Source organism: Vombatus ursinus, unplaced genomic scaffold, assembly GCF_900497805.2.
Source record: "Vombatus ursinus unplaced genomic scaffold, bare-nosed wombat genome assembly UNPS02014811.1, whole genome shotgun sequence".
NCBI lineage: Eukaryota > Metazoa > Chordata > Mammalia > Diprotodontia > Vombatidae > Vombatus > Vombatus ursinus.
The window spans coordinates 8,451,011-8,475,929 of record NW_020954589.1 but is presented as its reverse complement, the minus strand read 5'-3'; the positions used below and the strand labels follow the sequence as shown (position 1 = coordinate 8,475,929).

The 24,919-nt window shown below is 41.5% G+C and overlaps 1 protein-coding gene across 3 annotated transcripts; it reads left to right on the top strand.

Moving 5' to 3' along the window:
- Window positions 1–1,081: 1,081 nt before the first annotated feature.
- TAP2 (transporter 2, ATP binding cassette subfamily B member) lies at window positions 1,082–22,355 on the top strand. Of its 3 annotated transcripts, XM_027876401.1 has the most exons (13): window positions 1,082–1,294; window positions 1,535–1,674; window positions 1,813–2,322; window positions 2,417–2,531; window positions 18,402–18,532; window positions 18,809–19,014; window positions 19,226–19,423; window positions 19,691–19,819; window positions 20,016–20,204; window positions 20,398–20,571; window positions 20,755–20,914; window positions 21,310–21,446; window positions 21,888–22,355. In XM_027876401.1, exons 3-13 carry the CDS (start codon window positions 1,821–1,823, stop codon window positions 22,074–22,076), a joined length of 2,130 nt encoding a protein of 709 aa, XP_027732202.1. In that variant the 5' UTR covers window positions 1,082–1,294; window positions 1,535–1,674; window positions 1,813–1,820; the 3' UTR covers window positions 22,077–22,355. The 3 variants fall into 3 exon arrangements, with proteins under 3 accessions (XP_027732202.1, XP_027732203.1, XP_027732201.1); XM_027876402.1 differs by lacking the exon at window positions 1,535–1,674 and having other exon boundaries at window positions 1,082–1,249; XM_027876400.1 differs by lacking the exon at window positions 1,535–1,674.
- Window positions 22,356–24,919: the final 2,564 nt, after the last annotated feature.

The window sequence follows — 24,919 nt, the reverse complement described above, 5'->3', positions numbered from 1 at the left end:
AATTTTGCTTGGTTAGCCTAACTTTGGTGACTGATTGCAAGTTCATGTTTATAGTTAACAATTGGATTTTTTTAATGTCAGAGTTGTACTGGATAACATCCAATAATTTTGGTCATTGCCTTCCTTCCCACAATCCCTTCTCCCCCAAAGAAAAGAGTCTGACATCCTTCCTTCCCAAGGTAGACACATCCCTCCACTTAGTTAGGAAAACTGTACACATCTGAAATCAGCTGGCAGAAATTGGGAGTGATTTGTAAGGGAAGAAAGAGGAGAAACATCTTGGGAGGACTGATGGGTGGAAAGGTGTACCTCTCTACAGGCTGCTTCTTCCTTTTCCCCATCTGATTCTCCACCCCCTAATGCACTGTCCTAGTAATGGCTGGTCTTAGACATGATCTCAGGATTCAGTGTTATCCCTGTGCTCCCTCTAGGCCCAAATTATCACTATCCCAGTCCATATTCTCTGTACCTCCCTTCAAAGGCTGATGCTCGAATTCATTATCTCCACCTCCTTTCCAGAACTCCCTAAAACTATGTAGTATCCTTCCACTTCAGGTCCTCAGCCCACAGTGTCGGTTTCTCTGAGTTTGACCATACCTTTTGGTCTCCTTTAGATAGTCCCCATCTGTTCACTATTTAAAAAAATAATTTATTATTTCTTTTTTAAAAAAATATCATGTACATTTCCCATCGTATCCCTCCTCCTCCCCTTCCCAGAAAGCCATCCTGTACAGTAAAGAATAAAAAAGAGGAAAAAACAGTTCAGCAAATTTAATCACTATATAGAACAAGTCTGATATATTTAATGTTCCACAAGTTGCCCACCTCTGCGGAAAAACGAAAGGTGTCTTTGGTGTCTTCTTGGGGGCTAAGATTGATAAATATAATTCAGCAGCATCAGGTTAAAACTGCACAGTAGCTGCCATACAAAGTCTTTCTGGGGTGGGATAGACAGACACCAACACAGCAATAAAGTTAGAATTTCAGTAAAAGATTCTTTGACTTAAGGATTTGGGGCGCCCCCTTGTGGGCGACTCAGGTCTGGGAATCCCCGGTTTGGGGACGCAGTATTGGGAAGCGAAAGTGAAACCCCAGGCTCTGGGCCTGGGGCCTGAGGCAGAAAGAAAAGGGATAAAAGGGACTGGGGAACCAGAGCGGGCTCTGAAGACACACCTGGACGCTGCTCAGCACCCAGACCGTGAGGCGAGCTCCGCTCCAGCTGCAGCCACGGAGTCGGTGCTGCCAGCAGGCAAGTCCTCGCAGGGGCAGCCCGGTGGAGTTAGGAACTGGAAAGGTAGGAACGAGGATAATATTTGCAGGTTTGAAGAGGTGCTCCCCTTCCTTCATCATCAGCAAACGTTAGGGGAATTCTCTGCCCCTCCCTCCCAAGAAGCAGCACCAACCCCTGAGCCCTGGGGAAGTGGAAAGAGCTCTGAAGGTGGGGGGCTCATACCTGAACCCCTGCTCTGCCACTTACTCTCTGACCCTGGGCAAGCCGCTTCATTTCTCTGAGACTCATTTTCCTCATCTTTAGAAACTCCTGGGGTTGGACTAGATGGTCCCTATGGCCCCTAACAACGATAATTCCTACGAGCCCATCAATCAAGCTATGACTGAGAACCTGCTGTGGAGTTTGGGGTTGGGCTAGAGAGCTGGGAAGGGAAGCATTCTTGGGTAAGGGATAAATGGTGGACTTGATTGGAGGTGTTGCTTAGAATAATATCTCTCATTGTTATATTATAATTATATAATATTATTGTTATATTAACAATTATAATAATATAATAATAATCTCTCCTTATTCTTTCACAGGCCCCAACATGCAGCTCCCTGCCCTGAGGCCCTGGGCTCCCCTCCTTCTGACTGACCTGATCTTGCTTTGGTTCTTGCAGGGGCTGCTGGGAACTCTCTTTCCTCCAGGGCTCCTTGCCCTTTGGCTGGAGGGGGCTTTTCGGGTGGGAGTCTTGTGGGGGTTGCTAAGTTTGTTGGGGGAACTTGGAAAGGTGGGGCAACTACTGCCTACCTTGTGCCTGAGCACCCCCCTGTTCCTGTCCCTGAGGGCCCTGGTTCCAGGGGCTTTGAGTGCTCCCCCTGTGCTCCTAGCCTCAGCCCCATGGGCCTGGCTCCTGCTGGCTTATGGAGCAGTGGGACTGGGCTGGGCTGTGTGGAAGGTGCTGAGCCCCTCAGAAGCCCCACCTTCAGCACAGGAGAAGGAGCATGTCCAGGAGAACAAAGCCATGATGTGGAGGCTGCTGAGGCTGTCCTGGCCTGACTTCCCCTTTCTTGTTGCTGCTTTCTTCTTCTTGGCTGCTGCAGTCATAGGTAAAGAGTGTGTGGGGGAGACCATGAATCTAAATGAACATGGAAAAGGGTCTTTGATGTTACTTCCTGTCCATCTGCTCATGCCCCACTCCAGGTGAGATGTTCATCCCCCACTACACTGGTCGTGTGATTGACATCCTGGGCCAGGACTTTGACCCTGATGCCTTTGCCAGTGCCATCTTCTTCATGTGCCTCTTCTCCCTTGGAAGGTTAGTGACTTGGTAGGGGCAGGAGGAGGTAGGGAAATCATATCCATATCCTTTAGGGCTCTGCTACTTACTGTCTGTGTACCCTTGAGAAAATTACTTCATATTTCTGGCCCTTAGTTTTCTCATTAATAAAATGAAAGGGGTTGGACCAGATGCTAACAATTCCAAATCCTATGACCCTGAGGAGATTTCTCATCACCAAAACCAATGTGATATCCATTGTCCAGCTGCTTCTAGATACTGCCCTCCTGAAAGGCAGGGAAAACATCTCTCCCACAAGACTTGGGTCTGGGAATGCTACTATTTTTAGATGCTGCTTCTCTGAGGTAGGAGTTCCCCCTCAGGGAGCACCCATTTTAATGAAGGAATACATTTTCCATCTTTGCGAAGTTCTTTTTCTGTTGATAACAGATGAAATAGCCTGTAGTACCTGAGCTATGACTGATGGGGGAGACAGACAGCAGTTAGACATTTGACAAAGGGTTCAACAACATGTGAATGTACTCATTCAATTTTTTATTCATTCAGAAGTATTTATTTAGTGTCAGAAAGTGGGAATATTATTTTCTCCTAGTAGTCTCCTGCCTTCTCTTCCAAGAGAGGGGAGGTATGGTGCATTATCTGTTCTCAAGGACCTTCCTGGCTTTTTTAGATATGCAGTTTCATTTCCTTTCAGCGACCTTTTCATGTACATTGTGGTGGTCATTTTATATAGTGTTCTTTTGGTTCTGTTTATTTCATCTTGTATCGGTTTATAAAAAATCTTCCCATGTTTCTCAGAATTCCTTGTATTTCTTATAACTTTGTTTTTCAATCGTTCCCCAGCCAATGGGTCCTCATTGTGTTTACAGTTTTTTGTTACTGTTAAAAGCACTAATATGAACATTTTGGTATATTTTAGACCATTGTTTCTGTTCTTGATTTGCTTAGGGTATAAGCTTGATTGTGGGATCACTAAGTCAGAAGGTTTGGATAGTGTATTCACTTTATTTGCATAATTCAGAACTGTTGGACCAGTTTATAGCCTTATCTACAGGGTATTTGTGTGCCTGCCTTTCCACACAGGCCCTCCAACATCTGGCAATTATCATTTGTTGTCATCTTGGCCCATTTCTAAAGTTTAATGCTTTACTCTCTGTAGCATTTGAGATGATTGATATCTCCTTTAACTTCTGTGTCACTGCACTACACTGGTACTACTTTTACATTTCTGACTATACTTTTCCCTTTTTTATGGGCATGATCTCCAGACTTTTTGACATGGGAATTCCCTAAAGCTCAACTTTTGTCTTCAGACCTCCAATTTTTCTTATTCTGTATTTTTTGGGCTGATTTATGCTTATGGTTTCACACCTCCATTCTGATGATTCCCCTAATTTACTTATGATATCACCCTTTAGGTCTAAATCATTTATCCATGTTGATTTTATCTTTGTGTATGGTGTGAGATGTTGGGCTCTATGTCACTATGTCTGTAGTCCTGGTGCCTTACCTGAGTTCCAGGCCTACATCTTCAAATGCCTGCTAGACATCTCCATTGGATGTCCCTGTGTCTCCTCAATTCAATATATACCAAGTCAATCTCTTAAAAAAATTCTTATTTTTTATTTATTTCATTAAATATTTTTCTAATTATATTTAAGAAATTTTAAGTTCTGAATTTTCTCCCTCCCTTCTAAGCCTTCCCCTATGTGAGAAGTCAAACAATTTAATATCAATTATATATGTGTGGTCATGAAAGCATATTTCCATATTAGCCATGTTGTAAAGGAAAACAAACAAAATAAAACAAAAATAAAGAAAATTTAAAAAAGGGTGCTTCAATTTGCATTCAGAGTTCATCAGTTTTCTCTCTGGAGGTGGATAGCATTTTTTATCATGCATCCTTTGGAATTTTCTTGGATCATTATCTTGATCAGAGTAGCTAAGTCCATCAAGATTGATCATCCTTACAATATTGTTATTATTGTGAACGATGTTCTCCTGGTTCTTCTCTCTTCACTTCACATGAGTTTGTAAAAGTCTTCCCAGGTTTTTCTGAAACTATCCTGCTCATTGTTTCTTATAGCACAATCGTATCACAATCATATCATGATAATCACATGCCACAACTTGTTCAGTCATTTCCCCAATTGATGGGCATCCCCTTGGTTTCCAATTCTTTGCCACCACAAAAAGAGCTGCTATAAATATTTTTGTACAAATAAGTCTTTTTACATTTTCTTTGATCTCTTTGGGATACAGACCTAGTAGTGGTATTGCTGGGTCAAATATAGCACAATTTTTAACTCTTTGTGTATACACATACACATTGTGTTCAAAATTGTTCTCCAGAATGTCTAGACTAGCTCATAAGGTCAGCAATAATGCATTAGTGTCCCAATTTTTCCACTTCTCTTCTAGCGTTTTTCATTTTTTTACTCTCATGTTAGCCAATCTGATATGTATGAGCTGTTTTACCTCAGAGTTGTTTTAATTTGTGGTTCTCTAATAAGAAGTGATTTAGAGCATTTTTTCCATGTGATTATTCATACCATTGATAGTTTTGATTTCTTCTTCTTTTTTTCTTTATATAACTTTATTATTTTGAATAATACACTTATAATAATTATTGAAATACATATATATATAGTATTTTATATTATCCAAAGCATTTTACATACATTGTATTACCTAATCCTCAGTATAAGTTATGAAGTAGGAAGTTAACAAAATATAAATACTTTAACAATCCCTGAACAATGCCTTATACAAGAGCTTTTAGTTTGGGCTATTCAACCAAAAGAGAAAATTCATTGTCCCTGGTCCTACTGTGCCCTTCTTTGATACTTTCTATAGCCCCGCAGTCATTCAAAGTCCTCAGTAGGTTGAAAATCAAAGATTCTTCATCCCAGGGGCCAGGATCACATCAGTATTTAATGCTAAGCATGGTTCACTCCAGGCCACATAAATAAAACCTCCTTCTAGCCAGGAATCAATGACGTTCTTTTCATTTGGCTATATTATATCAAGGCAAACTCTCCCCCCCCCCCCACTCCTCACCCCTATATATTCAGACTAACCACCTGGATTAAAAGGGAGGACATCACATATTGGGTTGATGTTTGTAAAATTAGGGCTTAGCACCTGCCCTGACTGTCACAGAAGATGGTCAATAAAGCTATGGAGGTTGAAACTGTAGCACTGTCATGTGGAAGAGATATTTGGTTTCTTCTGCTGGTCCTCAGAGAGAACAAGAAGCAATGGGTGGATACTGCAGAAAGGCAGATTTTTGCTCAATAGGAGGAAAAACTCACTAATGATTAGATTTGTACAGAGGTGGAATGTCTCTGGAGGGAGCAAGTTCCCCTTTGCTAGAACTCTTTGAGCAACAGCTACATGACCACTTCTGGGGATATTTATTTGTAGGGATGAATTCCTGTTGAGATACTGGGTAGACTGGAAGACCTCTAAATCAGAGATCCTCTCCTGTACTACACATTTTACATTTTTCTGTTGGCTAAAAACAGGGTGACTAGAAATGAGGTATGAAATGAGATGTTGTTTGGCTGGGTAATGGGAATAGAAACACACCTATTTCTGTTTCTTTTTAGTTTTCTTTAATACTCATTGTTCTGGGGTCCTTTTCAGATATTTGCTGTGGTTTATGTGGGAGTTCTAGACTTATCTACTATCTTTTTTGTTTGTTTGTTTGTTTGTTTTTTTTGGAACTGCCAAATTCCTTTTTTAATTTTTTTTGTTTTTTGTTTTTGTTTTTTTTTTTAGTTTTCAACATTTATTTCCACAAGATTTTGAGTTCCAATTTTTCACCCCCCCTCCCCCCTCCCCCCACCCCAAGATGGCATGCATTCTGAATACCCCTTCCCCTAGTCTGCTTTCCCTGCTATCTCTACCCCACCTCCCCTTCTATTTTCCTGTAGGGCAGGATAGATTTCTGTACCCCATTTCCTATATTTCTTATTTCCCAGTTGCATGTGAAAACATTTTTTTTAAACGTGTGTTTTTAAAACTTTGGGTTCCAAATTTTCTCCCTTCCTCCCTCCCCACCCAACCTCATTGAAAAGGCAAGCAACTCAATCTAGGCTATACATGTGCAGTTATGCAAAACACTTCCATAGTAGACATGCTGTGAAAAACTAACTCTATTTCCCTTAATCCTATCCCGCCCCCCCATTTATTCTATTCTTTCTTTTGACCCTGTCCCTCCTCAGAAGTATTTGCTTCTGATTACCCCCTTTTCCAATCTGCCCTCCTCTCTATCATCCCCCTACTCTCTTGTCCCCTTCCCCTCCTATTTTCCTGTAGGGTAAGACAGATTTCTGTACCCAGTTGAGTGTGTATGTTATTCCCTCAAGTCAAATCCTATGAGGATAAGATTCACTCATTCCCTCTCACCTTCCCCCATTTACCCTCCACTGTAAGAGCCTTTTCTTTTCTGTTTTTTTTTGTGAGATAATTTACCCCATTCTACCTTTCCCTTTCTCCTTCTCCTAGTATAATCCTCTCTCACCCCTTAATTTATTCTCCAGATATGACCCCTTCATCTTCAACTCACCCTATGCCCTCTATCTATCTATCTATCTATCTATCTATCTATCCATCTATGTATATATACATACATATAAATTTTTCCCTCCAACTACCCTCATACTGACAAAGGTCTCATGAGTTGCAACTATCATCTTTCCATGCAGGAATGTAAACAGTTCAACCTTAATAAGTCTCTTATGATTTCTCTTTCCTGTTTATCTCTTCATGTTTCACTTGAGTCTTGTATTGGAAAGTCAAATTTTCTATTCAGCTCTGGTCTTTTCATCAAGAATGCTTGAAAGTCCTCTATTTCACTGAATGACCATTTTTTCCTCTGAAGAATTATACTCAGTTTTGCTGGGTAGGTGATTCTTGGCTGTAATCCTATCTCCTTTGCCCTGCAGAATATTATATTCCATGCCCTGCAGTCCCTTAATGTAGAAGCTGCTCAATCTTGTGTTATCCTGATTGTGTTTCCACAAGACTTGAATTGTTTCTTTCTGGCTGCTTGTAATATTTTCTCCTTGACCTGGGAACTCTGGAATTTGGCTGCAATATTCCTAGGAGTTTTCCTTTGGGGATCTCTTTCAGGAGAAGATTGGTGGATTCTTTCAATTTCTATTTTGCCCTCTGGTTCTAAAACATCAGGACAGTTTTCCTTGATAATTTCTTGAAAGATGATGTCTAGGCTCTTTTTTTGATCATGGCTTTCAGACTCTCTCCTGGATCTATTTTCCAGGTCAGTTGTTTTTCCAATGAGATATTTCACATTGTTTTCTAATTTTTCATTCTTTTGGATTTGTTTTACAGTGTCTTGATTTCTTATAAAGTCACTAGCTTCCAATTGCTCTATTCTAATTTTTAAGGAAGTATTTTCTTCAGTAATCTTTTGGACTTCCTTTTCCATTTGGCCAATTTTGCTGTTTAGGGCATTCTTCTCTTCATTGGCTTTTTGGAGCTCTTTTACCATTTGGGTTAGGCTATTTTTTAAGGCATTATTTTCTTCAGTATTTTTTTAGGTCTCCTTTAGCAAGCTGTTAACTTGCTTTTCATGATTTTCTTGCATCGCTCTCATTTCTCTTCCCAATTTTTCCTCTACTTCTCTTACTTGCTTCTCAGAATCCCTTTTGAGTTCCTCCAAGGCCTGGGACTGATTCATATTCTTCTTGGAGGCTTTGGATGTAGGAACTTTGACTTTGTTTTCTTCTTCTGGATGTATGTTTTGATCTTCTTTGTCACCAAAGTAAGATGATATAGTCTGACTCTTTTTACACTGCTTGCTCATGATCCCAGCCAATTACTTGAGTTTTAAACTCTTTGTTAAGGTAAGAGTCTGTTTCCAATATGGAGAATGTACTGTCCCAAGCTTTGGGGGTTTGTACAGATGTTTTCAGAGATACTTCTAGGGACCTGAAAATTTTCAGTTCTTCCAAGGTGCTATGATAAGGGGCAAGGTGTTTCCTCTCCACTGCAACAACAAGCTCTACCATGCCAGTGTTCCTCCTCGCCCCAGGACCACCCCTCAGAATTGTGACCCAGATCCAAGCATGAGCAAAGCAAGAGATTCCTGCCTCAGCACTGGCAAAGAGATCCTTGTGATCCCCCTCTGATCAGCCACTCGATTCCCCCTCAGTCTGTGGGCCAGAAGCTCAGGAGGCAGCCGTTGCCCTCGGGGTGGCTGAGATCCAGCTTCTTCTCTCACCACAGTTACAGACTTTTCTAACTGACCTTCTAAGTTGTCTTTGGCGTTCGTGGGTTGAGAAGTCTGGAAACCACCACAGCTGCCCGCGATTCAGTCCTCTGAGGCCTGCTCCAGGGTCGCTGCAGCCTGCGCGCCCATGCCGAACTCCTCTCCTCTCCCCACCCGACACGATATACCTTTCCAATCAGCCATCCAGGTTGTCTTGGACTGGAAATTTGTTTTACTCTTTTTTTGTGAGTTATGCTGCCTGATTTCTTCTTTTATAAACTACCTGTTCATATCCTTTGACTATTTATCAACTGGGGAATGGCTCTTATTTTTATAAATTTGGCTCAGTTCCCATTGTATGTGAGAAATGAGGCCATTATCAGAGAAACTTGCATAAATTTTTTCCCTGAGTTTCCTGTTTTCTTTCTATTTTTAGCTGCACTAGTTTTGTTTGTGCTACAGCCTTTTAATTTCATGTAATCAAAATTATCTATTTTGCTTCCCATAATCTCTATCTCTTGTTTAGTCACAAACTCTTCTCCTATTCGTAGATCTGATGAGTGTAAATTTCCATGCTCCCCTAATTTACTTATGATATCACCCTTTAGGTCTAAATCGTTTATCCATGTTGACCTTATCTTTGTTATGGTGTGAGATGTTGGCCTATGCCAAGTTCCTGCAAAACTGATTTTCAGTTTTCCCAGAATTTTTGTCAAATGGTGAGTTCTTACTGGCTCTTTGGGTTATTGAACACTAGATAATTATGGTCATTTACTATTGTGTATTATGTACCTAATCTATTCTACTGATCCATCACCCTGTTTCTTAGCCAGTAATAGATTATAGCTATGATTACCGCTTTGTAATATAGTTTGAAATCTGGAGCTGCTAGGCTGCTTTCCTTAACATTTTTTCCCCATTGATTTCCTTGATATTTTTGACCTTTTGTTCTTCCAGATGATTTTTGTTATTATTTTTTCTAGCTCTATAAAATAATTCTTTGGTAGTTTGATGGGTATGGCACTGAATAAGTAAATTAATTTAGGTATAATTGTCATTTTATTGTATTGGCTTGGCCAATGGTTAACTAATATTTCCCCAGTTGTTTAGATCTGTCTTTGTGTGAAAAGTACTTTGTAATTATGTTCATATAATCCCTGAGTTTGTCTTGGCAGGTAAATTACCAAATATTTTATATTGTCTGCACTTGCTTTAAACAGAATTTCTCTATCTCTACCACTTTGTCGGTAGTATATAGAAATATTGATGATTTATATCCTGAACTTTGCTGAAGTTGTTCATTGTTTCAACTAATATTTAGTTGATTTTCTAAGTATACCATCATATCATCCACAGAGAGTGATAGTATGTTTCCTCATTGCCTATTTTTATTTCTTCAATTTCCTTTTCTTGTCTTATTGCTAAAACTAGGATTTCTAGTACAATATTTAATGATAGTGGTGATAATGGGCATCCTTGCTTCACCTCTGATCTTATTGGGAAGGCTTCTAGCTTATCCCCTTTATAGATACTGCTTGCTCTTAGTTTTAGTTAAATACTACTTATTATCCTAAGAAAAGCATCTTTGATTCCTATGCTTTCTAGTTTAATGGAAATAGATGTCATTTTGTTTAAGACTTTTTTTTTTTTTTTGCATCCATGTGCAGCTAGGAGGTGTAGTGGATAAAGCACTGGGCTTGGAATCAGAAAGGCTCATGTTCATGAGTTCAAATCCAGTTGCAGACACTTCTTAGCTGTGTGATCCTGGATAAGTCACTTAACCCTGTTTGCCACAGTTTCCTCATCTGTAAAATGAGTTGGAGGAGGAAATGGCAAACCATTCCAGTATATTTTCCAAGAAAACCCAAATGGAGTCATGAGGAGTTAGACATGACTGAAGTGACTGAACAACAAAATTGACAAAATCATATGATTTTTGTTGTTTTTATTATTGATATGGTCAATTATGCTGACAGTTTTCCCTATATTGATCCAGCACTATATTCCTGGCATAAATCCCACCTGGTCATAATGTATGATCTTTGTGATATATTGCTGTAATCTCCTTGCTAGTATTTTGTTTAAAAATTTTGCATTAATATTCATTAAGGAAATGGGTTTATGGTTTTCATAGACTCTCTCTTTTTTAGGTATCAAGACCATATTTGTGTCATAGAAGGAATTTGGTGGGACTCTTTCTTTACCTTTTTTTTTTTTCAAATAGCTTTTATAATATTGGGATTAATTGTTCCTTAAGTGTTTGGTAGAACTCACTTCTAAATCCATCTGGTCCTTTCTTAGGGAGCTCTTTGATTACTTGTTCAATTTCCTTTTCTAAGATAGGGTTATTTAAGCATTCTATTTTCTCTTCTGTTAATCTGAACAGTTTATATTTTTGTAAATATTTATTCATTTCACTTAGATTGTCAGTTTTAGTGCAATATAATTGGGCAAAATAATTCTTTCTTTCTTTCTTTCACTAGGCAATGGGGTTAAATGACTTGCTCAGGGTCACACAGCTGGTAAGTGTCAAGTGTCTGAGGCTGGATTTGAACTCAGGTCCTCCTGACTCCAGGGCTGGTATTCTATGCACTGCGCCACCTAGTTGTTGCCCTCCCCCATTTTCTTTACTGGCTTAATAGTTTTTTTAATAACTTTTAATTTTGTTTATCTCTCCTTTGATTTTCAGGATTTCCATTTTGGTGTTTAGTTGGAGATTTTTAATTTGTTCTTTTTCTAATTTTCTTAGTTGCTTGCTTAATTCATTGATCTGTTCTTTCTCTCTTTTATTGATGTACATACTTGGATATATAAATTTTCCTCTAAGTACTGCTTTGGCCACATTTTGCAAATTTTGGAATGTTATCTTCTTGTCTTCTTGTTAATTATTTCTCTGATTTATTCTTTGACCTACACATTCTTAGGATTAGATTATTTAGTTTCCAATTAATTTTTAATCTATGCTTCCATGGCCTTTATTAAATGTAATTTTTGTAATCTTTTAGCAAGATGTAGTTTACCTACTTACCATTTTAAATTATGTCTATTTTTGTTTTTGCTTTGTCTGAGATCATGATTGCTACTCCTGCCTTTTTTGCTTCAGTTGAAGCGTAACAGATTCTGCTCTGGCCCCATATTTTAACTTTCTGTGTATGTCTCTCTGGTTCAAGTGTGTTTCTTGTAAACAACATATTGTCGGATTCTGGTATCTAATCCATTCTACTGTCCACTTCCATTTCATGGGTGAGTTCATCCCATTCACATTCACAGTTATGATTATTAACTGTGCATTCCACTCCCCCCATCCTATTTCTTCTGTTTATCCTCTTTTTCTCTTTTTATTCTGCTTTGCTTCTAAAGTCTGTTTTGCTTCTGACTACTGCCTTCTTTTCTCTGCCCTCCCTTTTATCACCCCTCCCCTTGTTCCCTTCCTCTTCTACTTCCCCATTGAGTAAGATAGATTTCTGTTGCCTATCACACACAAACATGTATATATTCATAAAATATGTGTTTTTCCCCTCTTTGAACTAATTTAAATGTGAGTAAGGCTCAAATGTTGGCAACCCTCCCCATTTTCTCTCCACTGTGAAAGCTTTTCCTTGCATGCCTTTTTTATGTGACATAATTTCTCCCATTCTTCATCCCCCTTCCTTTTTCCCCCAGGGCTTTCCTCTTTCTCACCCCTTCATTTTTTTTAAATCACCCCAACATTATCAACTCACTCCAGCACTCTCTTTCCTATGTAGTTTCCTTATATACTCCCTAATAATGATACAGTTCTTAGAAGTTATAGGTATCATCTTCCCATTTGGAAGGCAAACCATTTAACTTTATTGAATCTCTTTTGATTTTTCTCACATGTTTATCTTTTTATGCTTCTCTTGAGTCTTGTATTTGAAATTTAAATTTTCTATTCAATTCTAGTCTTTTCATAAGGAATACTTGAAAGTCCTCTATTTCATTAAACTTTCTTTTATTCTCTTGAAGGCTTATATTCACTTTTGCTGGGTAGTTTATTCTTGGTTGTAATCACAGCTCTTTTGCCTTCCAGGATATAATTTTCTAAGCCCTCTGCTTTTTTAATGTGGTAGGCTACTAAATCTTGTGTGATCCTGACTGTGGCTTTATGGTACTTTAATAGTTTCTTTCTGGCTGCTTGAAGTATTTTTTCTTTCACCTAGAAGCTCTGGAATTTGACTATGATATTGCCGGGAATTTTCATTTTAGGATCTCTTTCAGGTGGTGATTGGTGGATTTTTTCAATTTCTATTTTACCCTCAGAATCAAGGCAGTTTTCCTTGATAATGTCTTGAAATATGATGTTTAGTCTCTTTCTTTGATCATGGCTTTCAGATAATCCAGTAATTCTTAAATTATCTTGCCTCAATCTATTTTCTAGTTCAATTGTTTTTCCAAAGAGGTATTTCATATTTCCTTCTATTTTTTCCATTCTTTTGACTTTGTTTTATGTTATGTTAATGTAATATGTTAATATTAACATTTATGTCAATATTGGTTCTGTTCCAAGTGTAGGAGCGAAAGAGTACTCTCTTAAGCTTCAGACCTTTCCACATTGCTGTTTTCAGAGCTAGTTCTGGGTATTTGGAAGTTTTTGGTGCTTCCAAGGTGGTGTGGTAAAGGTGTGGCCACTCTTTTTTAAAAATTAATTTATTTTGATTTATAAGCAATCACTTCCATAATCTTTTGAGTTTTAATTTTTTCTCCTTCTCCCTCCCCACCTCCCTTCCCAAGATAGCATGCAATCTGATATAGGCTATACATATACATTCCTATAAACATTTTCATATTAATCATGTTGTAAGGAAGAATTAGAACCAATAGAAGGAACTGCAAGAAGGAGGAAACAAAACAAAACAGAAGGAAAAAGAAGAGCAAATAGTATGCTTCGATCTGCATTCAAACTCCATAGTTCTTTCTTTGGAAGTGGCTAGTAGTGGATAGTGAGACTTTTGGAGATGTCTTAGATCCTTCATTTCTGAGAAGGGCTAAGTCTATCAAAGTTAGTCATTGTACAATGTGGCTGTTACCATGTACAATGTTCTCCTGGTTCTGCTCACTTCACTCAGCTTCAATTCATGTAAGTCTTTCCAGGATTTTCTGAAGTCTGCCTGCTCATCATTCTTACAGTACAATAGTATTCCATTACATTCATATACCATAACTTGCTCAGCCATTTCCCAATTGATGGGCATCCTCTCAATTTCTAATTCTTTGCCACCACAAAAAGAGCTGCTATAAGTTTTTTTGTACATGTGGGTCCTTTTCCCATTTTTATGATCTCTTTGGGATACAGCCCTAGAAGTGCTATTGCTGGGTCGAAGGGTATGCACATTTTGATAGCCCTTCGGGCATAGTTACAAATTGCTCTTCAAAATGGTTGTATCATTTCACAACTCCACCAAAAATGCATTCACTCTTTCTGTCTGCACTCTGGTTCCTACCTAGGAAGGGCCTCTGATCCCTTGGGATTACAATCAACACTGCTCTTCAGGGTCCCCTGCTCGCTTGGTATCAGAAATAATACTGTTCCTTAGGATCCCCAGTCCCTTGGGACCAGAAGTAATACTTTCAGGACTTTCTATTCCCTCTTGACTAAAAGTGCTCCTTTCTGGGTATAGGCAATGGAGTTGCCAAACAGCCTCTCATCCTATGTCTAGTGCTAGCACAGGGGTCGGTCTCCCATAATCTTTTTTTGACCAGTTGCCTGATTCCCTTGCTGTTACTGGCTTAAGAGTTCCCAAAATTGCTAATGTTTATGTCATCACCACCTAGTCCCACCACTGGTGTTTCATGCACATGGGTTCTGAGACAGCTTCCTGCCCCTGTCACAGATCTCTTTCCGACCTCCTATGTTGTCTTGGGCTGGAAGAATGTATCACTTTGATCTTTTGGTGATTCTGCCTCTCCAGAATTTGATTTTAGGTGTTATTTTAAAGTTATTTGGAGGAGGATGTTGGGAGGGCTCATCTGAGTGCTTTCTCTCCACCATTTTAGATTCCCTTCTGGAAATCTCCAAATTAATCTCTTCACATTCTTCTCAGACTGCCTCCAACAGACTTATTACCACCTGCACATCCCGCCATCCTACTTCAACCCCTACTTCCTTGTCTATGGTATCACAATTCTATTTACTGAATATCAAAACTTCATGACATTTTTTACTACTCTAATTGTATTCTGATTCCTTCCATTTCTATCATTAACATTTCTCGTTTCCATTCCTTCTTTCTGTGAGAAGTGAGAAGCTCTGTGCTAAGCAATGGGGATACAGATAGAAGAATGAGAGTCCTTTCACTCAAATAACTCACATTCTAATGGGAGAATCAACAGGTATAGAAGGTTTCAGCTGCAAATCAGAGGGAAAGTCCTTAGGGTGCAGCTATAAAGCAGATAGTAATATCTCTTTAATGTTATTTCCACTGAAAATTTTCAGCTTCTGCTATTGAACCATCTGAGAGTGCCAAGGACTTTGGGGGCAAGGACATTTATTTTTGAGTCTTTATTAGATGTGTGTGGCTATATGACCTGCAGGAGCAGTTGCCAGGCTGCATCTCCCCAGGAGCTGCTGCCCAGGATAATCCTGAGGGCACTGACCTAGAAGCATTGTTATTTCCAACACTATTGTGTTCAAGATTATCTCCATCAGAGTCTGAGTAGAAATGGTGGTAATGTGGTGGTATTTTGACTTCCCTAGCATATGCTGCCATCTCTCTCTCTCTCTCTCTCTCTCTCTCTCTCTCTCTCAGTGTGCCTTTCTGCTTTAGCAGAGTTAGCTTGGTCTGTGAGTGGCAGTTGTTTCTGCCCCTTCTCTTTAGGAGTTGTCTTCCCAAATGATGCCCATGGTGACTGACCTAGAAGCAGGACTGGTGGTCAGGAGTCTGATGCCAATTCCATAACTTCTATGCTTATCTGATGGTAGTTGGTCAGCCATCATTGCCAGTTGTGATGAGGTAGAGGGGCCCTATCTCTGTGATGATTTCTCTCTTCATTAGTGGCTTCAGGGAAGCTGGTCTTGTGTTGAGAGATAAAGCTCTTCCCAAGGCTTTTAGGTTCTTTGTTCATGCTATTCTTTTGTCCCTGCTTTAGATGCCTTCCCACCTTCTCTCAGTCTGTGTAAATCCTAGCCACCTCAAGACAAAATTGTTTCCTATAAAATGGTTCCTGCTATCCTGACCACCCTCTTATTGTAATTTCTGCTTCACTTTTATCTATTGAATTTTTGTACTACTTTGTATATGATTTGTATTGTATCCTGTTTGTCAAGTTCATAAATAAATTGATAAGTCCTTGAAGATAGGAACAACTTCTCTCTGGTGGTAGCATGACCCTTTGCCTTTCAGAAGTGAGAAGAAAGGCCTTGTTTGGTGTGGGTATCATTTCTGGAGAATTGTTCATGAAAGTGTGTAGCTCTTGGTGTGTGAAGGTTTCCATATTGGTGGGAGGCTGACCCATTAGCCAGAAAATAGTCTAATGCTGTCACTTGACTGTTCCTGCTCCTAAGAGGGAGAAAAGCCTACACTCTGCAGAGAGGGCTCTGGGTAGAATTTCAACTTTTCAAACAGGATTGAGGTAAAAGAATGGCACTTGGAGATGCATGTCCTCTTAGCTCTATCAACCAGTCTAGCTTTGTAGTGGGATTTGAATTGAGATTAGTTCATAGGAGTTTCATTTCACAGAACTCATTCCATTCTGTGCTTTTTTTTCTTTCTTTTTTGGCATTTAGTTTTGTTTTCTTTTAGCATCTCAGTAAAGGCTGAGAGATAGCTAGGTAGTGCAGTGAACACAGAAATGAACCTGGAGTCAGGAAGACCTGAGTTCAAATGCAGCCTCATATATTTACTTACTAACTTTGTGGCCTTGGGCAAGTCACTTAACCTCTGTTTCCCTCAGTTTCCTCAACTGTAAAATGGAGATAAGAACATCTACCTCCTAGGGTTGTGTTGAGGATCAAATGAGATAATATTTTTTGAAGTACTTAACATAGTTTCTGACTCAAAGGAAGTGCTATATAAATACTTGCTTTTATTATTATTACTTCCTGGGAAAATCTTCCGTGTCTTTGCTGAACTAATAGGAAAGGGGCTTTGTTTCCTTTGTGTGGATAGAGAGGAATCCTTAAGGACATGCTGGCAGTTAATCAACCAACTGTAGAATTCAGAAAGCACCAGGAAGATTGGGGCAGAGAGTGAGAATCTAGGCAGGATTAACAGATAAGTTGGGGGGGGAGACAGAGTCCCTATTCCCTTTCTTTTTTTGTGTGTCTTTTTAAAAATTTTTTTTATTAATTTATTTTGATTTATCAACAATCACTTCCATATGCTTTTGAATTTAAAATTTTTCTCCCCCTTCCTCCCCACCACCCTTCCCAAGATGGCACACAATCTGATATAGGCTATACATATACATTCCTATTAAGCATATTTTCACATTAGTGATGTAAATAAAAATTAGAACCAATAGGAGGAACCACCAGAAAGAGGAAACAAAACTCAACAGAAGAGAAAAAAAATAGCAATTCAACTTTCATAGTTCTTTCTTTGGATGTGGATAGCCTTTTCCATCATGAGGCCTTTGGAGATGTCTTAGATCCTTGTATTGCTGGGAAGGGTTAATTTTATCAATATTAGTCATTGCACAACGTGGCTGTTATCATGTACAACATTCTCTTGGTTCTGCTCACTTCACTCAGCATCAGACCATACAAGTCTTTCCAGGTTTTTCTGAAGTCAGCCTGTTCATCATTTCTTATAGCACAATGGTATTCCATTGCATTCATATACCACAACTTGCTCAGCCATTCCCCAATTGATGGGCATCCTCTCGATTTTCAATTCTTTGCCACCACAAAAAGAGCTGCTATGAATATTTTTGTACATGTGGGTCTTTTCCCCATTTGTATGATCTCTTTGGGATAGCCCTAGAAGTGCTATTGCTGCATCAAAGGGTATGCACAAATTTGATAGCCCTTTGGGCATAGTTCCAAATTGCTCTCCAGAATGGTTGGATCATTTCACAACTCCACCAACAATGCATTAGTGTTCCAATTTTCCCACATCTTCTCCAACATTTATCATATCCCTGTTTTGTCATGTTGGCCAGTCTGATAGGTGTGATGTGGTACCTCAGAGTTGTTTTGATTTGCATTTCTCTAATCAATAGTGATTTAGAGTATTTTTTCATATGACTATAGATGGCTTTAATTTCTTCTTCTGAGAACTGCCTGTTAATATCCTTTGACCATCCCTATTCCCTTTCTGATGGTGCTATCTCATCACACCATGCCCTTCACTTCTCCTATAGCCCCAACAACCTGTGGTGGAGAGCTGCACACAAAACAAGTCCTCACTATGTCTGTGGAATTGAATTCTACTGCCCTTCCTCTTCCACTGGGGTTCCTGCTGTCATGTCTCCCCTCTATTCCCATCCATCCATTCTGCCACCTATTCTTTCTGGTAGCATTTTCCCTCTGTTTCCCTCTCCTGTGTCCTCTTTATGTCTCTCCTTCACTTGTATCCCTCTTTCCCCATTGACTTTCTCCTCTCTTCCTCATCCATTCTTCCTATGACTCCACTGGCTGACTCTTCCCCAACCGTATTCCTCCTCATGCTTTTGTCTTTCTCATTCCCCAGCTCATTATCTGCTGGCTGCCGAGGAGGCTTCTTCACCTTCATCCTCTCCCGAATCAACCTGCGTATTCGACGTATGCTGTTTTCCTCTCTGCTACACCAGGACCTCAGCTTCTTCCAGGAGACCAAGACAGGTGGGGTTCAGAGCCTGGATCTTTGATTCCTCTGGGCTTTCCTAACCCCTCAGGGTCCCTTTCGTGCCCTGCCCCCCTCCTTCCATAGTTGAATGTACATTAAGCTGGGTCCCTGTCAGGGTGGGTTGTGGTGACCTCATCTGTCTCCCCCAAGTAAAGGGGAGGAGGCAGGGGCATAGAGTCTGTTCTTTGAGTTTTGAGGGTGAGCTGCCCCAACTGTGGTTTCTAGGTCTGTCTGTCCCATTCTGGAGCATAGCTTCATTCTTTCTTCCCCAGGCGAGTTAAACTCACGCCTGTCTTCGGACACCAACTTGATGAGCCGCTGGCTCCCTTTAAATGCCAATGTGTTCCTTCGGAGCCTGGTAAAGGTGATAGGGCTGTGTGGCTTCATGGTCAATCTCTCACCTCGACTCACCCTCCTCTCCATGCTTGAAGTGCCCCTCGCAATGGCTGCTGAGAGGATCTATAATGTCCGACGTCAGGTATATGTGGGTGGGAGCACAGTTTAGGGGAGAGGCATAGACTGGTGCTGGTGGGATGGATCCTTGGAAGAAAGGATGGGGATAGAGATTGGGGAAGGAGAGAGCTGGGATTGAGGTTGAAGATTGGCTCCAATATGGGAGCTAAGATGCTGGGGTGTGTGGAGGAGTCTCTTTTGCCTCACTCACCTTTCCTCTGATACCTTCTCCTCAGGCAGTGCTGCAGCAGATCCAGGATGCAGTGGCAGAGGCTGGACAGGTGGTGAGGGAGGCAGTAGGAAGCCTGAAAACTGTGAGGAGTTTTGGAGCAGAGGAGGATGAGGCCCAGCGCTACGAGAAAGTGTTGGAGCACAAGCGTCAGTTAGAGTGGCGCCGAGACTGGGAGCGGGCAGTGTATCTGCTCTTCAGGCGGGTGAGCCAGGCCTAAAAGCTTAGTGGGACATGGCAAAAGGGTTTCAAGGATACTAAGTCTATCCCTAGGTGATGCTGCTCGCAACCTTTGATCTCTGTTGTGTCACCTTCACTCTTCAACTCCTAACCCCTTGGTCCCTTCTTTCCCAATGACTATCATCACCACTGATGTCTTCTTGTAGTAACAGGAATAGGGATAAGAGTTGGAAAGGGGCCACTGGTGAGGTGACCAACCCCATCCTCAGCCCATTTTCCTCTTCTCCCTCAGGGACTTCAGCTGGGGATGCAAGTGTTAATGCTGAATTGTGGGCTAAGGCAGATCTTGGCTGGGGAGCTCACAAGGGGGGGCCTCGTCTCCTTCCTGCTCTATCAGGGGAATGTGGGGAGTTATATGCAGGTAAGGCAACAGACGCTTGCTCTGTCTTTATTTCAGATTCAGACTTTGCTGGGGGTGGGATGCCAAGTTTTGAGAGACTGATTTTCCATATGCCTGATTCTGTGTGAGGAAACAGTGGTGGCTCTATATTCCTGTTATTAAAGAATTAGATCTCAGTGGCTCTAGTTTATGACTCTGCATCATCATATTTCTCTAGGCTCTTGTGTACATCTGTGGGGACATGGTGAGCAATGTTGGTGCTGCAGAGAAAGTTTTCCGATACCTGGACCGTGAGCCACAGATGCCTCCTCCTGGGACACTGGCCCCTTCTTTCCTACAGGGCCTCGTGGAATTCCAAGATGTCTCCTTTGCTTATCCCACCCAGCCAACCAAGCCTGTCCTCAAGGTGCCTGGGAGGAAACCCAGGATCCAGTTTTGTGGCCCTCAGATTTCTTCTATGTGAAAGGGGTGGTGGGGCTGACCCTGGTCTTTAATCCTGATTTTCCTGAGTCACAAGATGATGATTACCTCAAGGTGAGGGAGGAGGTCTTCATCCATTTCTCTCATTGACTATTGCCTCCTTTCCCTTTCCCCTCCAGGGAGTGACATTTACTCTGTACCCTGGGAAGGTTACAGCCCTGGTAGGGCCCAATGGGGCTGGGAAGAGCTCAGTGGCTGCATTGCTACAGAATCTGTATCAGCCCACAGGGGGCCGGCTGCTGCTGGATGGGGAGCCCTTGACCCAGTACCAGCACCAGTATCTGCACTCACAGGTGATCAGGGATAAGGAGGAGGAGAGGGAGATGAAGTTGAGGAAGAAAATACTTGGAGAAGTAGGGTGGGCAGGGCTAGGGAAGAGAGAAAGAGATTTCTTCTCCTAAAGGCCTATGGAGTAGAGAAGGGTGCCTTGGGTCCCTGTCCTGGTTTAGCTCATCCAGGGTCCACTTCTTGCATAGGTGTCTGTGGTTGGGCAGGAGCCTGTGCTATTCTCAGGGTCTGTGAGAGACAACATTGCCTATGGACTGGAGAACTGTGGGGATGATGAGGTGAAGGCTGCTGCCCAGGCAGCCCATGCTGATGGATTCATTGCCAATATGGAGCATGGACTGGACACAGGTAAATTCACCAATCTTCAAGACTGGGACAATGAGTTTCTAGATAAAAGGGAACTTGACCATTCCTTAATGAGGTCATCAGGGTGCCAGTGGGTATACTAGCTCTAAAATTGGCATTGTTCCCTATTTTTCCTTCTACCCTGGGTATTCAATTTTATATAAAAGTACTTTGGGCCTACTCACCCAGGCTTTTTGCCTAGGAGACCATGTGATTTGTGTGAAATGTGATGCCACCTCTCCCTGGATGGTATCCTTGGGCATACATCCCTATGATTCTCTTAATCTGATCTGGGGGGAAATGGTGGAGGGTAAGGTTGGAGACAGAAGAGTGTTTCCTCTACTGGAATAGTCACAGGACCCTGCCTCTGAAGAAGGGTATATTCTCTGTCTCTTAAGCTGTGGGGGAAAAGGGAAGCCAGTTGTCTGCGGGACAGAAGCAGTGTGTGGCCATCGCTCGGGCCCTGGTGAGGAATCCCCGTGTCCTCATCCTGGATGAGGCCACTAGTGCCCTGGACATGGAGTGTGAGCAGGAGGTAAGGGCAAGGTGCTGGGAAGAGTCAGAACTCTGGAGGTAAATGAGGTCAGGGCCTGAGCCACATATGGCAGTGGTGTTAGGGATAGGCAGAGCTGACAGGGGCTGTGTGGGACATGGGAGATGGAGGAAAGCATTCCTGGGCCAGGTGTCTCCAGGATTTGGGATGATTATGAACCCTCAGAATGAAGAGGATAGTAGGGAAATTGTGTGTGTATCTCTTCTCAGTATTCTACATTCCACTTGATAAGAGTACGAGTGGATACTGGATATTGGTGGTAGTGGTGAGTTTCAATGGTTCCCTCCCTTTTTTCTTTCAAATCCTGCTCCACCCACTAACATGCCACATTTCTGTTATTATCTTAGATGTGGTAAGCAGTGCTGGGGTAGGCATGGAGGTTTTAGTGTTTGTTTCTCTAATGCCTAGTCTTCTCACCCTCAGCTTCAGAAGAAGATGCTGCAGGGGGGCCAGACAGTGCTGGTGATTGCACACCGCCTGCAGACAGTGCAGGCTGCTGACCACATCCTGGTGCTGGAGCAAGGGAAGGTGGTGGAGCAGGGGACCCACACTGGGCTCATGGCCCAGAGAGGCCTCTATCATCGCCTGGTGCAGCGACAGCTTGAAGACTGAGTCCCTGGAGGAAGGAGGAGAGCTTTTTATGTAGGGTTGGGTTTGGGTTTGGGTTTGGGTCAGGGTCTCTAGGATCCAGGGCAATCTTTGCTCTGAGTGCCTCTAGTCTGGGCTCCTGTGCAATAGACACTATAGCTGGGGAGATGATGGGGCCTTGGACAAGAGGTACCCCCAGGGATATCCCTTTCAAGAGACTATGTTGTTTCCCTGCTTCTGTTCAGAGTTCTGCATACCTGGGTGTGGGCGTGCCAGTCAATAAATCATTTTTCTAAGGATGAACATGATGGTGAGAAAAGAGTACTAACTTGATGCTAGTTGTAGGCTCTGCACACTTCTGGATGAAAGGGCTGAGCTGGTCTTGCTGGAACTTTCTTACGGTATTAAGTGCTGTTTTTATGCCAGGTTCTAAGGGCCAACTCAAGACAGGGTCCTGCAAGCTCTCAGTGCTCTCAGAGTGGTCTGATCAAGGACAAAAACTTACTTTTGCCCCCTCATCTTAGCTATGCGATTTCCTGACATGGGGTTGAATCTGAGCCATATAGACAAAATTCAACTGGAGAAATAAAAGCACAAGAACCTCTTGGGAAATAATCAAGGAAGTGGGAAGGAAGTGAGCCTAGTAGCAACAGATCTCAAACTATACTGCAAAGCCTTAATCATCAAAGGTGATTTTTGTACTGGCTCCATCAGAGGAACAGATTAGGTACACAACATGTAGAAGCAATGAACAATATAGCAGAGTGTTTGATAAACCTAAAGACCCCAGCTACTGGAGGGAGAACTAATTTTTCAACAAACACTGGGAATCATCTGGTAGAAACTAGGTCAAAACCAACATCTCACGGTGCACAACAAGATAAACTCCAGATGAGTCTATGGCTTAGACATGAAGGGTGGCATCATAAACAATGAGAGGAGCAAGGAAGAAATTAGCTCTCTGATCTACGGGAAGGGGGAGGGTTCCTGATTAAACAGTGGATAGAGAGGATCCCAGAAGGTTAAACAGACGTTTTCATTACACAACATTAAGAAGTTTTTTCACATACAAAATCTATGTAGCTAGAAATAGAAAGGGAAGGAGGTAACTGGGGAAAATTGTCATATCAGATTTTTCTGATGGGTTTTATTTCCAAGATGTGTAAAGAACTGATTCAAATCCATAAGGTTAAGAGCTATCCCTAACTGATAAATGGTGAAAGGATATGAATGGGTAATTTTTAAAGGAAGAAATCCAAGCTATCAATTACCACATGAAAAATACCTCTAGTTACTATTAATTAGAGAAATTAAAATTAAAGCAACTCTATGGTTCCGCTGCTCATCCATCCAACTGGCAAAGTTGGCAGAAAAAGAAAGTGGCAAATATTGGAGGGGCTGCAGCAAAGTAGGCACATGAATGCACTGCTGATGTAGCTGAATGTTATACAGCCATTCTGGAAAGTCATTTGGAACTCTGATAAAAAACAACAACAACAAAACATTAAGCTGTGCATACCTTTTGAACCAACAACACCACTCCTAGCCTTATACCCCAAAGAGTTCAAAGAAAGAAATAGATCAATGTACAAAAACATTTGTAACAACTTTTTTGTGGTAGCAAGGACTCGAAACAGAAGAGATGTCCATCAATTGGGGAATGGTTGAAAAAATTGTGATATGTTAATGTAATAGAATACTCTACTATAATTACAGTGTATTTATATATACATATGTAGCTATAATTACAATATAATTACAAAGTATTAAAATGTATTTACGACAGATAAGAAAACTTAGGCCTGAGGATATGACTGACTCGCTAGTCACAGAGCAAGGTGGCAGAAAGGGCACTAGACCTCAGATTTCCTGAATACCAGCCCAGAAATGTTGCCTTCACAACACGCTGTTTCTCTTGGGCAGTTATTTTGCTTTGGTCCTTTTGAAACAACCAGTAAAACAAGGAGGCAGGGCTGACATCCAACACCGGGAAAGGAGGCGTTTCTAATTTAACAATGATCTGTTTGTACCCACGCATACTCCCCACCCAATGAGACTCCGCGATGCTCAAACGTCACTGGTTACTGATTGGTCTGGTTAGGGAAGGCTCCTATTCTAGGAAAAAAAAACTCATGCTTTCTTTTAAACCAGGGGACTTCCCAGTCAGTGGCTGGTCCTGTGATCATAGCCTGACCTGAGATCCCGCGGATCTTGGAATTTTCTTAGCTTGAGCTAGAGGAGGCAGGGATAGAAGGGGAACTGTAGAGAAGCGGTGCTTAATCTTTTTTGTGTTCTTGTGGTTGTGGCAGTCTCATGATGACTAGGGACCCCTTCTGGGAATAATGCTTTTAAATGAACAAATAAAATACAGAAAATTACAAATAAATCAAATTATATATAAAGATGTGATTTCCCACTCCACCCCCATTCAAATTCAAGGACTTCCTGAAATCCATCCATGGACCCTTGGGGAGAGGGAGAGGGTCTTGGACTTCAGGTTAAGAACCTTTGTTGTAGAGTGATAGATAAGCACCTGCGAACCCCAATTAATTCCTGGTAACAGCGCCCGTAAGACATTTATCTTCAGGCGTCTTCCCTTGTCCAACCTTACGAGATCGAGTCCCGTCTACACGGGAGGTGGTCTGTGAAAAAGTTCCGGGCCCTCTGAGGAATGGAGCTAAGACTTGGAAGGCAAGGGACTGGGCAGTAGTTTCGGAGTCTTCGGGGCTGACATAAATTCGTGCCTAAGGATAAATGTGGGGGTGGAACTAAGGGAGGGGGACGAAGCCTCTTCATTAGGCAGGAAAGATTCAGGCGTAATCTTTCTTTCTTTCTTTCTTTCTTTCTTTCTTTCTTTCTTTCTTTCT